The sequence below is a fragment of the Lycium ferocissimum genome, chromosome 3 (assembly GCF_029784015.1).
Source record: "Lycium ferocissimum isolate CSIRO_LF1 chromosome 3, AGI_CSIRO_Lferr_CH_V1, whole genome shotgun sequence".
NCBI classification, from domain to species: domain Eukaryota; kingdom Viridiplantae; phylum Streptophyta; class Magnoliopsida; order Solanales; family Solanaceae; genus Lycium; species Lycium ferocissimum.
The window spans coordinates 13,276,497-13,299,172 of record NC_081344.1 but is presented as its reverse complement, the minus strand read 5'-3'; the positions used below and the strand labels follow the sequence as shown (position 1 = coordinate 13,299,172).

Genomic DNA, 22,676 nt, shown 5'->3' with positions numbered 1-22,676 from the left:
ATTGCATTTACACAGGTATGGGAGTCGGCTTTATATCCCTAGTGGTTGGGATAACTTGGCTCTATTTCAGCATCAAGAAAAGAAAGTTGATCAAAGCCAGGGAGAAGTTCTTCCAACAAAATGGCGGTTTATTATTGAAGCGTAGAATCTCCACTAAAGAGGGCGGTGTGGAAGCAACAAAAACTTTTACAGCTGAGGAGCTTAAGAAAGCCACAAACAATTATGCCAATGACAGAATTCTTGGTCGTGGTGGCAATGGGATTGTATATAGAGGTGTTTTACGTGATAATCGCATAGTTGCCATTAAAAGATCTAGAATTGTGGACGAGAGTCAAATTGAACAGTTTATCAATGAGGTGATTATTCTCACTCAAATCAACCATCGAAACGTGGTGAGGCTCTTTGGGTTTTGTTTGGAAGATGAAGTTCCTTTGTTGGTTTATGAGTATGTCTCTGAAGGAACTCTTTACGAGCACATTCACAACAAACGTGGAGGGGGTTGGTTAACTTGGCAACATCGTTTGAGGATTGCAGCAGAGATAGCCACTACACTTGCTTACCTTCATTCATTTACATCCATGCCTATAATTCATAGGGACATTAAGTCTGCCAACATATTGTTAGATAGTGTTTACACAGCTAAAGTGGCAGATTTTGGAGCTTCAAGGTTAATTCCTCTAGATCAAACACATGTGGCTACATTAGTTCAAGGGACATTCGGGTACTTGGATCCTGAATATTTTCGCACAAGTCAACTGACGGAAAAAAGTGATGTTTACAGCTTTGGAGTAGTTCTGGCAGAAATTCTAACGGGATTGAAACCTATTATTAGAGCTAGAAACGATGAACCAAAGAATTTGGCTGATCATTTTCTTTTGTCCGTGAATAACAACTGCTTACTTCAAATTCTTGATCGTCCTGTTTTGCGAGAAGGGAATCTTGAGCAACTTCAAAAGATGGCTGAGCTAGTGAAGAGTTGTCTTCAATTGCATGGAGGAGATAGGCCTACGATGAAGGAAGTGGCTACTGAAATTGAAGGTTTGATGAAGTTAACTGGAATGCCTTGGTCTAATCAACATGGACAGGAAGAGAATGATCAGCATGAATTATCAAATCTCCACCCTGTTTCAACGAATTCCAATGCAAATACCATCAATTTCTCAGAAGAGTACATATCCAGTATATTATATCCTAGATAATGACATGTAAAATTGTCAGGTACTCCTCCTGATCCCTAGCTATATGTGTTTCTTCCATTTTAATTGTAGGTTCCTTTCCTCGGGTTGATTTGAAGATGTAAAATAATGAATACAGTTGCTTTTCCCAGAAAGCTAGCATTTGAGTCACTCTCAGTCCATCAACTTATGGTATTGAAAAAAGTGCAGAAACAAGTAAAAACTTAATTCAAACCGGCACCACATTAATATATGTGTGATATGCGTTTGCACATAGACTTTTCGCAATCAACTCTGGTTAATTAATTCATATTTTCACTTTATTAAATTACTTAACCATGCTTTGTTAAATTGATTTGATATAAACACTCAATGCAAATAAGAATTTACCTAGAAACAAAGTCACAAATCAAAGACGCCGATGTTGATTTCTTAAGATTATGTATTGGCCCAAAGAGGAAATATTATATACTACATGAAGTAAATTTGTATCTTTACCCAGTGGCGGAGCTAGAATTTTTACTAAGGTTCAAAAAGATGAAGTAAACACGCGAACAAGTCAAAGGAGTTTAACATCTACTATACACACACAAAAAATAATTTTAAACTTACATATATTGTGTAATTTTTTGCCGAAGGGGGTTCGGATTGACCCTTACTAGCTCCGCCCGTCTTTACCATTTCTTTTTCTAATTATTGTACAGATTTCAAATGGGTCCACATGCAGAGGTGGAGGTAATAGAAAGTATGGATTCGGCAGAACCCAATATCTTTTGGTTCAAACTCTACATTTGTCTTAAAAGAATTATATAATAAATATCTGCACTACCTATCTTCAGATCTGAGGAAGCCTCTTTTAATATCATTTATTTGATATTTCCTTCCAAGAAAATGTTGAAGGCATTTCCCATTCAAACGTCAATTATGAACTTCTTCAACTAAAGGTCTCTGCTTACCATTCAGTACTGGTATTATTGCCTAATGTTTTAAATTGATCAAATAAAAGTCTGCATATTGACTGACCATGCAGCTTTTATTAAAGACTATAAGCTGCCAGGCTACATCCAGCCAAGAATGCACTACACCTGAGTGGCACTGGCAAAGCTGCAATGAAAACCTCAAAGGAAGCAAACATATTTGTTGAAGGGTCCCACATCGGATGAAAAAATGATGGGTGGTCTCCTTATAAGGTCTTAGACAATCATCCTCTCATGAGCTAGTTTTTAGGGTTAAGTTAAGCTCAAAATTCATTTCTTTAATGTGGTATCGGACAGCCCTGGGCGTGAGGTAAGCTACGTTGGATGAAAAAGGAATGGGTTATATGGTCTTGGACAATCTTCTCTCATGATCTAGCTTTTGGGGCTGAATTAGGCCTAAAATCCATTTTTTTTTAAACGATATTCCTATTATTTGGATTTTGTTATTAGCTTTGAGGGACTCTAGTTTTCGCATTCAAACACCAACAGATACTATATCTTAGTCTCAAACAAGTTGAGTTCCCTATTGTATTGACTATAAAGTAATCTATCAAAACTAGCTCCATGTCATCCCCCTCCCCCCCCCCCCCCACCCCAATTCCCCCACCCCCTCCATTGTTCTTCCCGAAATTCTTAGAAGGTCCAAGAGATGCCACAAAATGTAGTGATGCTCCTCATGTCAACAATAAGCTGTCTGAGCTTGCAGGATATTACAAAGGCTAGACAATACTCAATCTAATGCACAGTTTATGCAAAGGAGTGCCCACATGGGCAAAAACCTTCATTAAATGACAACTAATTTTTGAGTCCACTCAACTATTACAACTGAACTTCAAATGAGTGGTCTGAAGATTAATCTAATACAACTAAACTTCAAACATTGATCTGATGTTTGAACTAAGTAACCTCATTCTGATTCCTTTAAATAAACATATACATTTTCCATTTCAATTCTTCACATATACATGCACTACATTTTCTCAGACAAGGGACATCCCTCTACCATACACATCACCATTTTAACACCATCACCAAAATCACAGTTGAACTCCCGTTTACTTCACATCCTATACTTCGACACCCCCTAAAAAAAAATATAGTATCACACATTACCTTGAGCCTCCATAGCAAACGGACAACCATGCATCTTGTTTTGAGTCTTGTATTGTCCTTATTTTGATCCTCCGGCTGTGCTGAGGCGGTTGGTGGTGGAGGAGGTGAAGCCCTAGAGTGTGAGTAGGGCGTTGATAGTTCAAAGTTGCAACAATAGAAGGTTATCGCCAAAAATGTATCTTTTTTAATTAAAAAGTGAAGAATGGTGATATTACTATATCTTTTGGGAACTGTGGCTAACTTTTACATGTAGGCCAAAAAGGGGAACTAATCCAAAGAAAGTAAGTACTCAACACTTGAACAAATTCACCATAGTTTGAGCAGCAAACTATGTGCCTCTCCTCTACATTAAAGATAAAATTGTCCACAATCCCAAATATTTTTTATAACATGTTCATTTGTAATCCCAATTCGACTCAGCTTAGTTTTTGGAGCAGGAGAGACACAATGCTCCGGTGCGTAGAGATACTCGATTTCATAGAGGTTGAACAAATTCACCATAGATAGGAGATTGAGCAGCAACCCTTTTTCACTAGTAGACTAGTAGTCGTAGTTTTGTCCCATAATTTCTTGTCCTTTGTTTTATGCTACAATCTATTATTTCTTGTACTTCAATTTTTTTATTCATCCGATAGCTACGAAATTTTTCCATTATTTCATTCCCTTACTACTTTAAATTTTTTATAACCTTTTTTGCCATTCTTTCTCTTGAATCGATCTTTCGTTAATTTGTTTAATCCCAATTCGATTTCTATGTTGTTGTTAGTTTTTGGAGCACTTTCTTTTTTAAATACAGTATCTCCAAACAGCAGAATGGCTGCATGTAATGAAGTCCTGTTCTTTTAGTGACATAGGAAAAAGCTATGTATACGAGAAACACAAAAACCAAAGAGAATGCCCATTGAACGCTCGGAAAAACATCAATATAATCAATAATTTCTTATATGTATTCATCAAATAAATCTGTTATGTAAATAACTGGGGAAAATGTTATCTAGGCAATACTTGAGGCATAAATGTTTTGGACAAGGAAAATAAGACCAAGTTATTCTGTTCAAACTCTGGCTACTCTTTTTGAATATTTGAAAAACAGTCATAATACATCCCATCCTGTATGCTTGACTATATTAAATGGAAAAAGTACATTTATTTCACATGCTTTATAAAGACATGATTCGAAATTGACAATGGTATCCCCTAGGGGAGATCCAAGCGACTTCCAAAAACACATCACAAAAGTGACAAACATGGGAAAACAAGTAACACATACAATGCAACATAATTATGACATACTGCTGAGATCACCTCTAAACCACCATATGCAACAACAGCCGCATTACAGAGCTGCAATTACCCTCGAGGCATCATAATCACACAGCAACAAGGACTCAATTTTCTTCAAAATATTGTTTGGGAGGAAAAAGCAAACTCTGTACATCCTTACATCTTTGCTTCCAAATCACTGGTTCTTGAAAGACTGCAAAAAAATTATCAGTTAGTAAATTAATTATTAGTTCGAGACTCATTATAATTACTTTTAAAAGTTCTGCAGTTAAAACCTCAAAGTTTTTGGACGCATCCTTGATCTGGTCAGCAATTTCTCGCTTCTTCTGGTCAGCTGCAAGTACGAAAACAGATGCTCAGAACAGCCTGAAAACTTGACTAATATCAGGAAGAGATGGTATATTAGTTACCCATTTTAGATAGATCTTCCATTCTCCTTGAGGTCCTTACTGCAAATCTTTGAAAACCAGGGCTGAAACGTAAAGAAAGATACAAATTAGTGGGCATATTCTGAAGACCATTATAGTATAATATCTCAAGCCTCATACTACTGAAAGAAAGATAGTAGACAGACATCCCAAAAAAACACTAGTTTCCCCATGGGACCAGAAAGATATGTTTCCACTTGACATAGGAACAGTTTCTCCTTTTAACCAGAAACATAGTATGATGTAGTTTTTGTTTTTTTAATAGCTGTCACATGAAGAAGTAATTCCAAACTCTCCTAAAAAATTAATTCCTGGCAAACAGCATCACTTTAACTTTGTCAACAATCTTATACCAACGAGGGTATCTACAAGGTAGCAGTCAGAACATAAGCGTGAAAGCTATCACTTGTCTACAAAGCTACACCAGTAATACAACAATAATTTAATGGATTCTGAATGCTTTGAATAATTAAAGCTGCACGAAACTCTTTTTTATCTTTTCATTTGTTTGCAATAGCATATATAAGCCAAAAGATTTTCTTCGTCTCCTTTACACACTATAGTATGAGAATCCAAGATGTGACAAACAAAAAGGAACACACAAGTCACAACTTAATTTGAAGGAAAGGAAATCTTTCTCTCTAGCCAGCACACTGCAAAAATATTAGCAACAATATGAATAGTTTAAAAAAGTGATCTTTCTTAATAAAATAAAAGCAAAGATAACTTAGAGCTAAGAAGACAACCAAGTAGCCGAAGTCCATTGTATATGTTGATTTTAGATTTCCATCTTCTTCACAATCATTACAAGCCTACAAAGTCATCATTGGCAAGCTTGCACTTCATAGTGAAGATGAAAGGTACCGAAACAAACATTACATCCCTGATCGTGAAACATTGCTTGGTGAATAGCGTGAAAGTAGGATACTCCAATTTCGAGGGTCAAAGAATTTTAGAAAACGCCTAAGTGGAAGAAAAAAACGTGAATGAAGTATCCACTAAATTGAATTCGGTCCATGAGTCCAAGAAATGTAAGGATTTTTCATCTCTCAATTAGGGTTTTTTTTTTTTTTTTTTTTTTTTTTTTTTTTTTTGAGAAGGTAACATGCCTCGGAAAACCAGGATTTGAATTGATGTCATCTCATTGATTCCTTCTAAATTGCATCAATTTATCCTAACGACTTCATTTCAATTGAAATTTAGTTATTCGCCATGTACAGGTTCCAGTTCCACGATAAGCATCCATGGCTGAAGTGATAAAACGCCCAACTCATAATTGGCAAACACAAACATAGTAAACATAAATTATGTAAAATTGCGCACAACCCTAATGATATAAAGTAAAATGAAGTAATAGCCTTGGTCAATGAGATTATGTTGCAAAAGCATTGGCTTTTCAAGGCTATAGAGTTGTCATTGGCATGCGTGCATCAAACAAGTGCTGTGAAATTCAGGAGATAACATGGATGCAGCTATGCTAAAATAGCATTTCGTACCATCACAAGTAGGGCTGGCAAAATGGTTTTAGAAAAACACTGACTCATTAAATATGGGTTGGATAATTGACCATTTAAAAATGGATCAAATATGGATATTATCCATATTATCCACTAAAAATGGATATCCACATTATCAATACCCATTTGGCTGCTTGTTATTTTTCATGAGTTCTTGCTTTCTAGGAATCTATTCGTATTTTGGCTTTCAGCTTGTGTCCTCATCTCCTCATCTGACCATGGATAATATGCTAAGTTGCGCGGACTCTTCACTTTTGATGCCGTACCCGTGTCGGATTCTCCAAAAATACACTACTTTTGGAGAATCCGACACGCACCCGTTGACATTTTTGAAGAGCCTGAGCAACATAGACAATATGTCCATATTATCCATCGATTACCCCATTCATTATCCATATTAATTATGGGCGGATCGGGTATTTTATCCAGTTTTAATTAAACCCATTTACCCGCCCATATCCGATCTAAACCGTCCGTTTGCCACTCCTAATCACAAGCCTACTCAGGAACTATTAAAAAAAAACTTAAGTATATTCATGAATTGCTGCCAAACACAAAAGACAAATCCCAAGCTAGGTCCCCAACATTTTAACAGGTCTCCCCAGGTAAGATTAATTGTACCTTATTCACAATGACGACTTTCTTAATCCTTATATTGAACTAAGATTTGTTTTGGTCAACTTCTGTATAACTTAGCTGGCGTTTGGTCATAGATTTTGGATCATATTGTAATCATTTATCTTTAAATATATGTTTGGCAATGAAATTTGATCATCGTATGAAAATTTATCTTCAAAATACTTTCAAATTCCAAAAACTGGTCTGTTTTGGGAGAAATTTCACTTCCACTTACAAAACTTCAAATTTTTTTGCAAGTAAAATGTATGTCCAAACACAACTTTAAGTTCTAAAAATCACAACTTCAAAAACTCAAATTTTCAAGTTTAAAGTTTCAAATTCAGAATCTATGGCCAAACAGGAGCAAAGCTTGGAAAAGTGCAAAGATTAGTTTTTTAATCGGTAAATCAGGCAAATTACAGAAGAAGCTTTCGAGTTGATTAATCATCGATAGAATATGTTACAACTAAAAATGCCTAGCAAAAAGGGCCAATATGTCTCGCTCCCAAACTAGTTAAATTCGGCTTCACATATGGATAGATCAATAATTTCAACGATAAACAATCCAACATAAAATATTACATCCAACATAGCCATATTTTTTAATTTACATCCGCATAGCCAACATTTTTTTTTGCAACAGTGTTTATACACATGATACACAACATTATACACCAAATTCGGGTAATATTAGAAATATGGACCATTTTGGGTAAATATTTTCTCCAAATAGACATAGAATGTTATTTTCCCATCTTTATAATCCACTCCATTCTATTTGAATAAATCTTGTTCCAGGACTAAAAATTTCACCCTTCCTCGAAAATACCCAAATCTAAATAAACAAATAAGAGAAGAAAATAAACAAAAAGCAAATAATAAATTACATTACCTGTTGGCGAGTCCGTTGACGATTAATTCGTTGGCTACATAAGAAATAACCCTATGAAGAAAGTTTGTTCCTCCAGCCATGGTTGATTTCTACAACGTTTATACGAATAAGAAAAAGGTAAATAAAAAACAAATAAATACAGAACTATTGAAAAGATATGAAATTTACGTTTTTGTTCAGATTTGGGAACTTAACAGATCGAATAACAGATTTAAACAAGAGAATCAAAACGTAAGTGAATGAATGGATGTAGTAGAATGAAAGTTGTACCTTAGGGAACAAGGAAATTGAATCAGCAAAATTAGGATGTCGAGTTGTGGAAGGTTCGAGATACCTAAGGACTTGCAACTTGGTAAACAGACGAGAAGAAGAAGAACTCTTTTATTGTGGGCCGTGGTAGGGAGGCCCAATATTGACTGGCTTTCAGAGATGGCTAGATGGACTTGGAGTCGGTAATCCATCTAAGTGTTTTTTTTTGGTTTTGGAAAGTTGCATATTTATTCAAAAAATAATTACAATGCTAGTCAGATAAACAAAAAATATAGCTTGGTGGTTACTAGGTCACACGAGTTTGAGGTGTGGAAATAGCTATTAATATTTGCGTTTTTTGGATGTTTACATCACATCGTTTGAGGTGCGGCCTTTATTCTGATCCTATGTGCATCGGGCTGCTAAGACCTAGTGCTTACTCTTCATAAGTTTTCAAGTAAGTTAATTTAAGGTTTCAACAAAAGCCTTTTGCCTTGTGAAATAGTTTGAATATCTAACTCAAAACTTAAAATAAAGTGTAGAAAGACACTGTACAAATGGTACTTCGAGCTTGGAACGATATTAACGATACTTATTTATCTTTTGAGTTGTTCTGCCAGATCGGTCTATGGGCTGCTTGGACATGAATTATTTTTGCTTTTTTCCTAAGAGCAATTTCTCAAAAACTTATTAGATGTTGTATCAATTTTTCACTCCAAACTTGATTTAAAAAAAAAAAAAAAAATTGAATCAGTTTTTCAACTAAAAAAGATATCCCTCACACTCACAATACTTTACTATTTTTTCAAGTGAAATGCATGTCCAAATACAATTTCAACTGTCAAATACCCTTTTTCAACTTAACTTCAAATGCTACTTTTTTCAAATATAACTGTCTCATGTCCAAACACCTACTACTAGGGCGGAGCTAGAAGTCAATGCACGAGTTGGGTTGAACCAGTAATTTTAGTTCAAATTTTGTATTTATATTAAGACATTGAATAGATGTGTACAAAAATTAAAGTTAGAACCCAAGGCTAACACTTGTATTGCGGTATAATATCTTTGTATTATTTGATATTATTTGGTAGCATATTTGTAGGGAGATACTTACCATATATTAGTTAGTTTCCTTGTTTCACTAGGATCTTAGTTTTCTTGTTTCACTAGGATCTGGAGAGATCCTAGGGTTCAAGATTATTGTATCCTATATATATTCTCTCTTGGTGAATGAATGGGACAAGTCAAGATTGTGTAGTTTCTACATGGTATCGGCTACACGTTTTTTTTTTCTTCGTCGTAAATTTCCATGGCCGCGACGACGTAAAAAAAAAACCACCACCCAAAATTGAGTCTAATTCTCCCTATTTTCTCAAGACCGACCCGGACTATATCACGCCTACTCGTTTCACGGGCGACAATTTTGATGAATGGGCGCCGAATACAAACGGCGTTGGAGGCACGCCGTAAATTTGAGTTCTTGGACGACTATCACCGAACTTAGCGGCCTCCTTGTATAAAGTCCGATTGGGCAATTAACGCCATGTTAATTTCTTGGATCACAAATACCATTGCCGATGACAAATCTTCCTTGTCAAAATTTAGAGGTCAAACCATCACCTTAAGGTTCGCCTTAATGGACCACGAATTCAACGGCTTCGGTCTTCCCGGCTAAATGTCAAAAAAAAAACCATGTCGTGTCCGTATATTACGAAAAATTACATGCTCTATGGCAAGAATTGGATCATCATGAGGATTTCTTGTACTTGTTGCTAGTTGTACGCGGATCGTTTACATGAGGTTCGTCGTGAGCAATCTAAACTTCATAATTTTACGATGGGTTTGTATTCGAGTATTACTCTTCGTTGCGGACTAATATATTGTCTCGGGTATCCGTTACCAAGTCTTGATAGGGCTTATCGGTTGTGATTCAAGAGGAGCGTGTTCGTACGGCCAAACAAGAATCCGAGACACGGCGACCGAGGCTCTTGGATTTGCGGTTCGTGCTAAAAAACGGGTCGTGGTTAAACAATCAAGATCGTCCCGTGTGCTCACTTTAAGAAGGTAGGACATGTGATCGAAAAGTGTTGTCGCTGCGTGTGCTCTCGTTGCCGAAGCGTGGTCGTGATGTTAGTAAGTGTTATGACATCGTGGGTTATCCTGAAGGGTGGACTGAAAAGAATGGAAGGCTATCTTCCGCTGGTCGAGGTCGTGGCTTGGGGCGTGCAACTGCCACGCCCGGCAGCATCTCCACGCCTTCGCCCGTGGCAAATTGTGTAACAACCGCATCAAATAACTTCCATGGGTCGGTTTTCTTTATCAACGGAAGGCTATTACGGGATTTTTGGTAATCCTTCCGGAAAATCGCTTTGGTAAGTTTGATGTTTTTTCTTGGATTATTGACACCGGTGCTATTCATCATGTTACCTATGAGAAATCTTGGTTGTTTGATGTCCATCACTGATTGTCCTGTTGGTTTGCCTAATGGTGACAAGTGCTTGCTTCTTTGGAAGGTTGTTTGTTCGGATAAAATCACCTTACATCATGTCCTTTACGCGCCTTATTTACGTTGCAACTTACTCTCCGTTCCCCATAATGGATAATTTACATACTATTGTCTCTTTTAATTCTTATGGGTGCTATTCGGACCCAAATAGAGCCGATTGGAACGGGAGTTAGAGGGACGACTATACTATTTTAGCAAACCCGACGTGGGCAACATGTGTCTACCGTCGTGGCAACGTCCGCATTGGAATTGTGGCATCGATGATTGGGGCATCCTTCCGAGAGAGTAGTAAAGTTGCTTATGTCCGTAGTGATAAGAGTAGTTTAGCAAAGGATTGTGAAGTGTGTTTACGTGCTAAGCATCCTAGAGACAAATTTCCTTTAAGTGATAATAAAGCATCTAGAATATTTGAGAAAATACATTGTGATTTGTGGGGGGTATCGCCATGTTTCCCCGTGGAGCTCGTTATTTTTTAACAATTGTTGATGATTTTTCCGAGTTGTTTGGATTTACTTGTTGGTTGATAAAACGAAGTGTTTTCGATGTTTATGGCTTTTGTTACTATGGTTGATCGCCTTTAATCACACAATTAAAGTTGTACAAAGTGATAATGGTACCGAATTTAATTGTTTGATCGATTATTTCAAATTCGGTATTTTATTTCAAACCCCTATGGGGTACTCAAACGGGGAGAGTAGAGAGGAAGCATAAACATGTGTTGAATGTTGAGGGACTCTAAGATTTCAAGATTTTTTTCTGGGGTGAATGTGTTCTTGTTGCATCTCATCTCATAAATCGTACCCCCACACCCAAATTGGAAAATAAAACGCCTTTTGAAATTTTATTCAATAAACCTCTTTCTTTTGATGCTATTCGTACTTTTGGGTGTTTGTGCTTTGCTCATAATCAAAAAACTCTGGGTGACAAATTTGCTAGTCGGAGCCCAAAAGTGTTTGTTTGTGGGATATCCATTTGGTAAGAAGGGGTGGCGGTTGTTTGACCTAGATACGAAGGAATTTTTTGTCTCTACGTGATGTAAAGTAGTGGAGGATTTGTTTGCTTTTGCTTGTCGCAAGATGTTAATATTTCGTCTCGTTTTTTTTAAGAGTGTTTAAATTGATCGTGATTTTCAACGGTGTACGGGGATGAATTAGGGGTGAAGTTGATATATGAGACCATTTTGGGTAAAGCCGCCGCCGGCTCCAAATAGACCAAGAATGCAACGTACCACCTTTTCCCATCTTTAGGAATCCCGCCATTCTATTTGCCGAGGCCGGGCGGCTTGTTTTGCACCAAAAATTTCACCCGGGAACCCCGGCCTCGAAAATACCCAAATCTAAATAAACAAATGGTTTTCGGGAGAAAATATCCAAAAAGCAAATAAATAAATTATGTGACACACTGTTGGTCCGTCTCCTACAACTCCGGTTAACAATCAATCCTCGTTACTCCATCCTTTGAACATATATTAATTGTGAAATTTTTCCTCCGTAAGTTTCTGGTATTATTTCGGGTAAGGATCCTAAGACCTTAAGAATATGAAACACGAAGGTTGGAGATAAAAAACAAATAAGAGATACAGAACATTGGAAGACAATGAAATGGACTTTTGGAACATCTTCCTCTCCGGGAAGAAAGCAGGTAATCAATAACAAGACCAAGTTTTTGTCACACAAGAGAATCAAATCGCGCTTGGTTGTGTTGGGAAATCATCAACAAGCGGGGATTGACTATAATGAAACTTTTTCTCCGGTTGCCAAGATGGAAATTCTAGCCATCAATCCAAAAATTGGGAACTTCACCAAATGGATGTTCATAATACCTTTTTACATGGTGACCTTGATGAGAGGTGTATGAAACAGACGAGTTTGAAAGTCCGATCCTACGTTGGTGTGTCATTTGCGCAAATCATTTGTATGGGTTGAAACGGGAGGCCCAATGTTGGTTTGCAAAATTGGTGGCTAGAAAGGGCTTTCCTTCAATCTTATTCGATTATTCTCTTTTTTACATTTCAAAGGAATATTTTTATCTTTTTATGTTGATGATCTTATTTATTCAAAAAATAATTTCAAAGCTATTTGAGTGATTGTTTCAAAATGAAAGACCTTGGGTCTCTTAAATACTTTTTACAGTCACAAGTAGCTCGTAGTTTGAGGTTGTTTTTGTCAATGAAATAGCTTGATATTATCTCTGCGAGATTGTTAGGTGCAAAGCCAAGTGGGTTCCCTATCGAGCAAAATCATAAACTTGGTCTTGCAAATGGAGATTTGTTGTCGGATCCAGGTACCGTGCACCATTAGTCGGGCGTTTGATTTATTTGGGGGTCACTCGGCCAGGACTTGGCATATTTTTCATATTTTGTCTCAATTCATGCAAGAACCCAAACATTGAGAAGCGACCTTACGCCGTTATTTGAAAGGCACGTTGGGACGGGAATTTTGTTACGTCAAAACTTAAAATAAAGTGTGATTCGATTGGGCGGCTTGTCCGCTTATCGTCGTTCGTTGACGAGCTTGGCTAGTATTTCTAGGTCAATCTCCCGTATCTTGGAAGACAAAGAACGCACGCTTTCTAGATCTTGTGGTTATAGGTCCATGGACACTGCGAGTTATTTTTGCTTTTTAGGTATACAACATCCCAAGGCGATCAAATTGTTTTGTGATAGTTGTATCAATTTTTCACATCAAAAAATCTTTTCCATGAACGAACAAAACATTGAGGTAATCGTCACTTTGTTCGTGATGCAATTAAAAAAGGTTTGATTTCTCCGTCACACGTGTCAACATCTTCACAATTGGCGGACATTTTTACCAAATCTCTCGGCAAAACTCAGTTTGACTTCTTGCTTTCCAAGTTGGGCATTTTTGATTCCCGTGCTCCAACTTGAGGGGGGGTATTGCGGTATAATATCTTTGTATTATTTGATATTATTTGGTAGCATATTTGTAGGGAGATACTTACCATATATTAGTTAGTTTCCTTGTTTCACTAGGATCTTAGTTTCCTTGTTTCACTATGATGCGGAGAGATCCTAGAGTTCAAGATTATTATATCCTATATATATTCTCTCTTGGTGAATGAATGGGATAAGTCAAGATTGTGTAGTTTCTACAACTTGATATTGCTATTCTTGAATTTATAACTCATAAAGTTCAAACTCCGGCCCATGTCTACCTACTCATTAAAACTCTACACTTTATATTTTAAAATTCAATTATGGAAGATTATTCGGGAAATCAATTAACTTTGCATATTGATTCAACGTGTGTTACCAAAAAAAAAAAAAAAAAAAAAAAAAAAAGGGGGGATGTCAACGACAACCCATGCACTTTGTATTTGTTGTTGGTTTACAGGGGGGGAAAATTACTCACGAAGGATCATTTCAAGTCTGTTTAGACTTTAGCATTACATTTTTGGGGCTACAAATATGCAAAAAGTAGCTGATTCCAAGTATCAGGAACTCCAGGCAAGCACCAATGTATACAATCTGCAAAATGCAATGGATCTGCTCTTTGCTCATCCGTTAACAATTTGCCTTGCAATTCACCATAAATCGACGTATGCGCATCGATTCTATACTCAGATAGTTGTGTTATATTAAGGACAGTAACAGGAACTTTCATCCTGCCCATAATACTAGCAACAACCTTCATCATCTCTTTGTTTGAACCAGTTCCCCAGTGACCCTTCTTCGTCACTGGTCTCGTCTCGTTGAAGCACCTTATCCCGTTTACGTTCCCCCATTCTTTATTCCTGAATAAATGAGCAGCAAAAGATTCAATGAGTTTAAGTTCAATAAGATTGTAACGCGATTTATTAAGAAATTGAATGTGTTTATTTGGCATAATAACTTACTTTTGGTGTGAAGGGGACATTGTAGTGAAAAAAACCCGTGTTTTTTGGGGATCAATTGTTGAATCAATCCAATTTGCCCATGTCCTTAATGCTACTCTGTAAGAAGTTGCTATATCTAATTCTTCATAACCTTCTTCTCCGTTTTCGAATTCGCCCCATCTGTATTTTTTTTATGGCTTTAGAACATATGCAATGCCAAGTAGAAATTTTTCTTACCGAAGAGGGTTTGATTAAATATAGTTCACTTGAAAATTATACTGTACATATAATTGATTTTTTCCTTATGTATATAAATAAGTTGTCGAGCCCCTGACGCAATTAAAACTTTTAGTTTGGTGGTAATTAAAACTTTTAGTTTGGTGGTAAGGGTTCGGCTCAAAAACGCTTTTGTGTTTATTTGGCGAACTTGTAGTTTCAAATTCTAGCTGTGATATTCAATTTTTTCTTTAATCCCCTTGTTAGAATTTCTAACTCTGCCGTTATAATAGCGGATTGAGAGTGTTGCTTGCGTATTCGATTGACGCAGTAACTTTTTCTCAAACCATGTATATGCATTGAAATACTCACTAAATATTTATAAATATTTGAATGTGAACTCAGTTATTATTATATATTAACTTGAGGTTTCTATCGGAATCATAAACTTTATATTCTAGATCCGCGTCTAGTTAATTGTATAAAGTGAAGAACTTACAGTGCCTTGGTCTTGAGTCCGCTCATCCACCAAACATAAGTATTGAAAACAAGGAAGTCTGCTCCTAACCAATGTTTGGCACGCTGGGAAATTGAGTCCACTTTAATGATTCTCTGATTTGGATCACTTTTAATAGGAATATCTGTATTAGACTCCACCAAGAACGGTGCCCAATAGAACTCAATGGTTGCATCATACTCCTGGCAAATAAGTGCAAACCAGATTTTTCCAACTTCAATCCCTTAGTTTTTAAAGAAAATTCTTGAACAAGTCCAGATTTTTATGTTTGAGTTATATTGTGAACTACCTTAGCTTTGAATATAGAATGAACGCGACCTCGTTTCAAAGATTTTTTGCCTTTTGGGATTACAGATTCAACCAAACAAATAAAAGATTCCCATTGATTTCTCTGTAGTGAATCCCCTACAAACATTAGTCGCTTTCCTCGAAGCTTTCTGAGAGCGATCTCAGGATTGAACCTGAATTTTTAGTCATTGCAATATCGTAAGTTGATACAAGAACCAAGAATTTATCATACTATTTTTTTCATCTTGCAATATGGTAATTTCCATAATGAAACAGAGAATTGAAAATCACATTTTTAAGTAACATGCTAACCTTGGTAACATGCAGTCATCAGGCTGCCATTCCCAGTGAAGATAATATGAATCATTTCGGCCATTCTTAATACAAGAATATTGTTTGTCAATATAAGGACAAGTCCTGTCTGAATACAATGGCTTAATTGAAGAATTGAAGACCCATTTTCCATGATTGACGCTGCATTCATCAGGATCAAAATCATTCGTATCTTCTGCTAGATTGTCTATTGAATCGCTCTCCAATGCTCTGTCATCTATTAAGCCAAGAAACAAAAACAAAAACAAAAAAAATCAGCACGACCAAAAAAAAAAAAAAACGTGAGCAATTGGGATCAAAATTAATCAACTAGCTAGTACACCTGCTCTTTTGGGACAAGGCTTAAGCCTCGAAATATAGCCCGAAGAAATAGTACTGACCCTCTCAGTGTACAAGAGAAAAATGAAGGCTAAGAAGGTGCAGATGATGGTTGTGATTATGGGCAAAGAGAGTTTTCTTCTGGCAGATTTTGTCCATCCCATGGTGAAAGGATGGATGTGAACTAATTCACAATGGAAAAGTTTAACTGCAAGATGAAGCAAGGCTAAGTGATTGGAAGGCTTAAAAGTAAACAGAGAAGCTTTTGGAGGACAATTTTTTTTTTTTTTTGGGCGGGGGGGGGGGGGGGGGCCTTCATAGTCGGAGTGAAGTGGAAGTCATGCATGGTTGGTGCACAATATTTGTATAGCCAGTTCGAAATGGCAAAATTTGAGCTTTTTCATGAATTACACTCCCTTGCGGGCCTTTTCTGATCCTGCGTGAATACCGACCACTTTGTGTATCAAGCTGTCCTTTTTTCCAGACATTACAAATGACTTGTGAAAAAAGATTAAGAGGGTGTTTGGATTGACTTATTTTAAGTGTTTTTTGGCTTTTAAGTTCTTTTCTACTTTTTGAGGTGTTTGAGTGAGATAAAGTGTTTTTAAGCATTTATTTTTAGACTAAAAAGATATAAAAATAAGCCAAAAGTCAAAAGTTGGATAGGATCAACTTATAGCTTTTAACTTTTAGCTTGCAAGCCGCTTTTAAAAAGTCAATCCAAACAACCTCTAAGCAGTAGGTGGGGATGGTTTTCTGCAGAGCATGTATATTTTAGCTCTCTTTTCATCATCCCATATTCATGTCTCATGACTTGCATTTGCAGTAACTAACACAATGGCGTATCTTTCTGATACAGCAGGTTCAACATATCAATCAAACAATTCAATGGTATGGGTTCCATGACATATGTACTAGAGTTTAATCCTCTACACTAACAATGTATGAGCTATGTGAAATATTAAAAAATAACAACAGATAACCGTTCATAATATAAGTGGGATTGAGTAACCTAAAACTAATTCAATTATATAGGACTGTCTCCCTATTGTCAGCTTAACACATAGAATATATGTACCAAGGTATCTTACGACATTTTAAACCTAACTAATGTATGGTAATTTCAACAAATAATCGTAGCAGTGATTTGATTATTTATAACTATAATCATTTTCAAGAAGTATGCCTCTTTATCCTTAAACTTTTCAACTATAATTCAGTGGTATCTTTTGAGTGTAATCATAACTTCCACTGTTGACTGCTAAATAATGTTGGTTACTTTACTTGTTTAGGCCATTATATTTATACCTAATTAGCTAGTGATTTGCTAAAGAGAGACGAGAAGATTTGTCAAAAAGGCCGCTTCTAAGTTTTAATTGGCATTGTGGCCGCTCATTTTCTTTTTCAATTATTTTTTGGTATTAGGGTTTAGAAAAATGGGAATGGGGTACTTTCATAATTTTAAAAACATTGAAAGTTTTAAGTTATACACTTAAGTCCAGTTGACTTCTAATAAAATACACAAACACTCTTTCTCTCTCATCTGTCCCTTTCTCTTCTTTATTTCTCTTTCTAGCTTGGAATTCTCAAACTTCCACCTCTCCCCCAAGCTCCAACACGCCTTGATCGTCGTAAACTGGTAATTTCTTTAACTTTATAACTCCGTCGGAGCATTTTGAGCTCCATATTGCCCTGAAATTTTATATTTTTTTCGATCTTGATAAAAAACTGGATTCATAAAGATCTGCTTTTTTTCAAAACCTTTGTTGTTTTGCCTGTTTTTTCGTCAAAATGTGTGTTATTTATGCTTATTTTGCTTGTTTCGATCTTTATTTTTCTGTTTTTGCCTTTTGAAATTATATATAGTCTATTAATAGACTTTTGGTCGATTATTGTTATATGGTGGTTGATCAACGTCTCTATTGTTTGTATATAGATCGGATAAATGCCTAGGTGTAGAGGCAGAGGAGGAAAAATACTCCCCCATTCTTGCGCAATGGTTGAAACTCGTTTTAATGCGAATCGTAAGGATAAAAATAGAAGAGGTGAAGAACTCAGCCGAGATAGAAAAAGAAAAAGAAGTGCAGAAGTTGAGAGTGCGTCCCACTCAGACCCCATTCATGAGTGTAGTGTTGATGGAGATAGAGCTAACAGTAGAGTTGAAAGTGTATCTGGGGATGGTTCAAAACACTCTAGTGCTGCTAAAGATGTTGATCATTTGTCCTTGCCATATTGTGCAAAGACAATTAATGTTGAAAAGCATAGTTTGATCAATTGGCTGGATGATTATGAAAATTTTACGGAGAAAAGTTTTACATTGGAAGCGGTGTCATTGTTAGTTGAATTTAACAATGTGTTGAGAGAACAAAAACTAAGGAAAATGTGGAAGCGTTCCTGTTTTGGTCGCTTTAGAAGGCTGTCAAAATTCTTCATCAATTTCTACGGACGGATGATCCACTATATGCTTCTTCGTCTGTGTAGTCCCGAGAAAAAAAGCGTGAAATGTGGTTCCTCGTGAACGACAAGCTGCCGTGTTTGGCTTGAAGGAGTTTGCGTTGATCACCGGTTTAAATTGTATATCCTATCCCTCTCAATCTAGAGAGGACTGGGCAATTAAGAACGGGGCAGAGTTCTACACAAATGTTACTCGAAAGAAGAAGATTACATCAGACAAGTTATTATCGGTGAAAATTTCAGCAAACCTCCTAGAAATGGAAGTGAATAAGGCAGTCACAAGGTACTCTCTTTCACCCCTCAATATTGAGTTTAGCGACTCCGCAATGTTTGTGGTCGGCCACATCATACCTATTTTCGAAAATATACCACCCACTTTTGTCAAATCCAATATCAAACTCGAGGCAATTAGCAGCTTTGGGACATTTATTCCTTAAATGCTGTAAATGTTCATTGAATTCCTGGTAACCATATGCCTTTGCTGCATCATAGTATACATGAAGAGAATCTCCACATTAAATTTTTTTTTGAAGGTTATCATCAAGATGCTTCATCCATCGTCCATGATGAGCATGCTCAAAAGTGCAAACAGATTGGCTATGCTCTTTTGCCTATCAGAGATAATGCACAAGTCTAGTTCATCGACGATTATATACCTCTACCGAAGAAATAGGTCCAGGATTAATCACACTCCTTGTTCGCCACACAAAAAGCAATTGGATAGATATGGTTCTCAGTATCCTGTGCGATAGTGGACAACAACACACCCTCATACTTATCGTATAAATGTGTGCCGTCAATGGCAATAACCTTTCGCATGTGTTTATATCCTCGGATGCAAGCCTAAAGTAAGCTACGAAGTAATATTTGAACACATCACGTCATCAAGACTAATGCAAATTCTGGAGCCTGGATTTAGATTTTCAATCATGTACGAATAATTGGTAAGCAAGCATACCGTGCTTCGGTGTCCCTCCCAATCATGTTCTTAGCCGTTACACCTGCCTTCCAACACTAAAAAATAGCTTGGTTTACAATGGAACTCCTTTGAAAACCGATCCTTGCGAATTTCCTTTGTCGTTGACCCTTTGTTGTCAATATAGTCATTCATCAAGACTGATGCAAGGACAGCTGTCGAGGCATGCTTATGAGTGCTCGTAACGTGTTCAACCCCACAAGTGTGATCACCAACATACTTGTAAATACAAAACCTATCCGAGTTGTTGTACTTATTGGCCCTCAATATCCAACCACAATCAGAAGAGGTGCATTCCACCTTATAATATTTGTTGTTACTCTTGTTGGTTTAAAACAAAACGGGGTCTTTATTGTAGCTTTCTTCAATAAAACCTTTAAATGCTCTTTATTCTCAAATGTTTGCCCACAGTAAAAACCAGTTTCATCACTGAAGTTATGGTTGCTTTGTGAACCAACAGTGTTGCCATCCACTTACAATCATTTCCATCATACTCTTCGTCATCACTATCGGGATCATCTATATCCCCAAATGATCACCCATGCCCTCATGTTGCATTGAAGCTTCATCGGCTGGTGGTTGTGGCAGTGGTGGGTCTGTGGGTGGGGGTGGTGTCGTTGATGTAGAACTTGACTTGAGACCTCTCGACAACATTTATTCTTAAAACAGGCCTAGAACCATCAGTAGCAACATCAAGCATGTACAATACTACCCGCCTATCATTCGTTATGAAAGAAGGATGGGTTTTTCCCCTAATAGGCAAAGCATTAATCATATAACTAATGCGCAAGTCGCTAGGCTCACAATTTAACTCCCCGCTTTCTATTACGCTTGTGACCAAGTCATTATACGTACCATTGCGATGCACGGCAATTGGTACTGCTCGTAGAATTCCAATTTCAAAATTTTGGGGCTCCTCCTATTCACCCATGTAATCACCACCTACTATAATATATTCTGCAATCGACGCCATAATAAAATATATAATAGACTATGACTTTGGTCTATGCAGGTCGATGACTCGTTGATGATAGTGTGGTCTATTGCGGGAGAGGTACTAGATACATGATCAAAAAGAAAGGATAAAACTCTTACCAATTGCGAATCGAGGTATTTGAATGGAGAAGTGATGGAATGTCGAAATGAGGCAGAATTTTGCCGAAAAAGTGAGCTTTTACAACATGAGGAAAGCTCCTTCTCAACGATTTCTACCAGATTTTACTTACAATGGCTGAACTATGGAAGCTTGCCGTCGTGGGAGACCGATTATCCGGTGAAAAGCCTAAATTTTCGCCGGAAAAATGGTCAGAAAAAAGCAGAAAACGGGAGCTTTTGGAGGGAAATATTTTATTTTTATTTCTATTCCAACTAATAAAAATGTTGGGGCTGAGGGGGCCAAAGTGTAATTTTTAAACCTTTAGGGCTGGGATTTGACACAGCAGTTCTCTGACGTGTTGACATCATAAATGGTGGCTAAAGCACCAAATTCTGAACACTTATGGCCTTTTGGCAAAATAAGTTTCCTAAATGACCTTTTGGCCAACTCCCGCAAGAGAGACGTTCATAATAAGGTAACCTTTTCTTTTTGTGTACACTAACCATTCTCATTATATTGACCTCTTTTGTCTAATTAACCATGATAATGAAATAGGCTTCTACTAAAACTGCAATTATTCAACAGAACCAAACACTTTTGTCTCCGATATGGACACTACAACCAAAGCAATGGTGCCACAGCCTAGTTCGTTGATCTTAATCTTCTAAACTTTAATTTTGCATATTTGTATGTTCTCTTTTTTTGCCCTTTTTGGTGATTTCTTTCCGACAATTCTGACAATGATAAAGGCTAGTGACAGATAAAAGTTTATTCGCGCGCGACATTTACTCCAAATCATATTAATTTTCTACTGTTAAGTAACAAATTAAGGTGAGAACATGTCTTAAATAACTATTAATGTAGTGATAAATATGTATATAAAGGCATGTATCATGTACTCATTGAGTTGATTTAAATATCGAGCGTGGATACAATGACCATAAATTTTTATTCTTAAATGAAATCTTTCTTGTAGAGATGTTTCGACTGGGGACCAAGTTCTCGGATGGTTAAGAATTCTTCTATTTTTGGCTAAACTGACACCGGCTAACTCGGAATTGACTATGAATTCCTTTAGCGCTTGCCACATGTCTGCACCCCTATACATTTATTACCAATACAACCACGAGAATATTTTTTTTAAATGTACAACATTTTCTTTCAAACAAACCTCACCTATCGTTTTTTATATTACGGGAAATTCTGGTACTCCTTATTTTCATTGTAAGCTGCAAAGTATCACATTTTTTTTTTTCAATCTATTCTTTTCCCTTTTAAAAGAAATTTCTCAAAAGTAGTCTCTAGGAAATGATTCAAAAAATCAATTAACCCGTTGCTTTTTCCGAACTATTAGCTATCCCTTATTGAGCAAAATATAATTAAGAATGATACGTTAAGCAATTTCAGTTCAATAAAAATACTTTAATTGAGTTAAATTCCTCCGTCACCAACATTCCAAGGTTAGGATACTGTAATAAAGGAAAGAGCTATAAATTATAATCCTATTTTAATTTAATCTTGATTTTCTTTTTTTGCTACGTATTAATACCTTGTAGATATTTCTATATATTTTATGACAGGGCTTTAGATGGAGACCCCTTTAAATGTGCTTATCCAGTTATCCTTACGTTATTGCTTGCCTAGGGACCACTACTTTATCCGGTTGGTTTTTTAAATCTCATGGAATTGAATTGTTCACTTATATAAATTACTAGTTATGTGAGGCGTCTTAAATTATAAAGCGTCACACAACAACAACAACAACAATATACCCGTTGTAGTCCCACAAGTGGGTAGTTATATAAAAGCAAAATTTTCATTCCTCCTTTAATATTTTAACTTCCATTTTGATGAAATTATTTAATTCAAATCAAATTTGGAACCA

General features: G+C 36.5%; 3 protein-coding genes and 1 long non-coding RNA gene across 5 annotated transcripts in view; 1 reads left to right on the top strand and 3 right to left on the bottom strand.

Moving 5' to 3' along the window:
- Positions 1-1,591, top strand: part of LOC132048711 (wall-associated receptor kinase 2-like) — a gene marked incomplete at its 5' end in the record, with an annotated part of 98,085 nt that extends 96,494 nt beyond the window's left edge. Inside the window, one exon of the mRNA XM_059439407.1 lies at positions 16-1,591. Within this exon, the coding sequence (XP_059295390.1) occupies positions 16-1,199 (1,184 nt within the window). The remainder of the gene's footprint in view (positions 1-15) is intronic.
- Positions 1,592-4,361: 2,770 nt separating this feature from the next.
- On the bottom strand, positions 4,362-8,428 carry LOC132049774 (uncharacterized). Of its 2 annotated transcripts, none has more exons than XM_059440701.1 (5): positions 8,275-8,428; positions 8,005-8,093; positions 4,960-5,021; positions 4,825-4,883; positions 4,362-4,742 (listed from the first exon to the last, which is right to left on the bottom strand). In XM_059440701.1, the coding sequence occupies exons 2-5, from the start codon at positions 8,082-8,084 to the stop codon at positions 4,725-4,727; spliced, it is 219 nt and encodes a 72-aa protein (XP_059296684.1). In that variant the 5' UTR covers positions 8,085-8,093; positions 8,275-8,428; the 3' UTR covers positions 4,362-4,724. The 2 variants fall into 2 exon arrangements, with proteins under 2 accessions (XP_059296684.1, XP_059296685.1); XM_059440702.1 differs by lacking the exon at positions 8,275-8,428 and adding an exon at positions 8,173-8,243.
- Positions 5,225-7,998, bottom strand: LOC132049775 (uncharacterized). Its single transcript, XR_009413151.1, has 2 exons — positions 6,083-7,998; positions 5,225-6,025 (listed from the first exon to the last, which is right to left on the bottom strand). It is a non-coding gene; the product is annotated as an uncharacterized LOC132049775 (long non-coding RNA).
- Positions 8,429-13,991: 5,563 nt separating the features above from the next.
- Positions 13,992-16,507, bottom strand: LOC132050961 (protein trichome birefringence-like 3). The gene is made up of 6 exons (XM_059442283.1): positions 16,270-16,507; positions 15,927-16,164; positions 15,616-15,787; positions 15,309-15,508; positions 14,615-14,773; positions 13,992-14,512 (listed from the first exon to the last, which is right to left on the bottom strand). The coding sequence occupies exons 1-6, from the start codon at positions 16,427-16,429 to the stop codon at positions 14,179-14,181; spliced, it is 1,263 nt and encodes a 420-aa protein (XP_059298266.1). The 5' UTR covers positions 16,430-16,507; the 3' UTR covers positions 13,992-14,178.
- Positions 16,508-22,676: the final 6,169 nt, after the last annotated feature.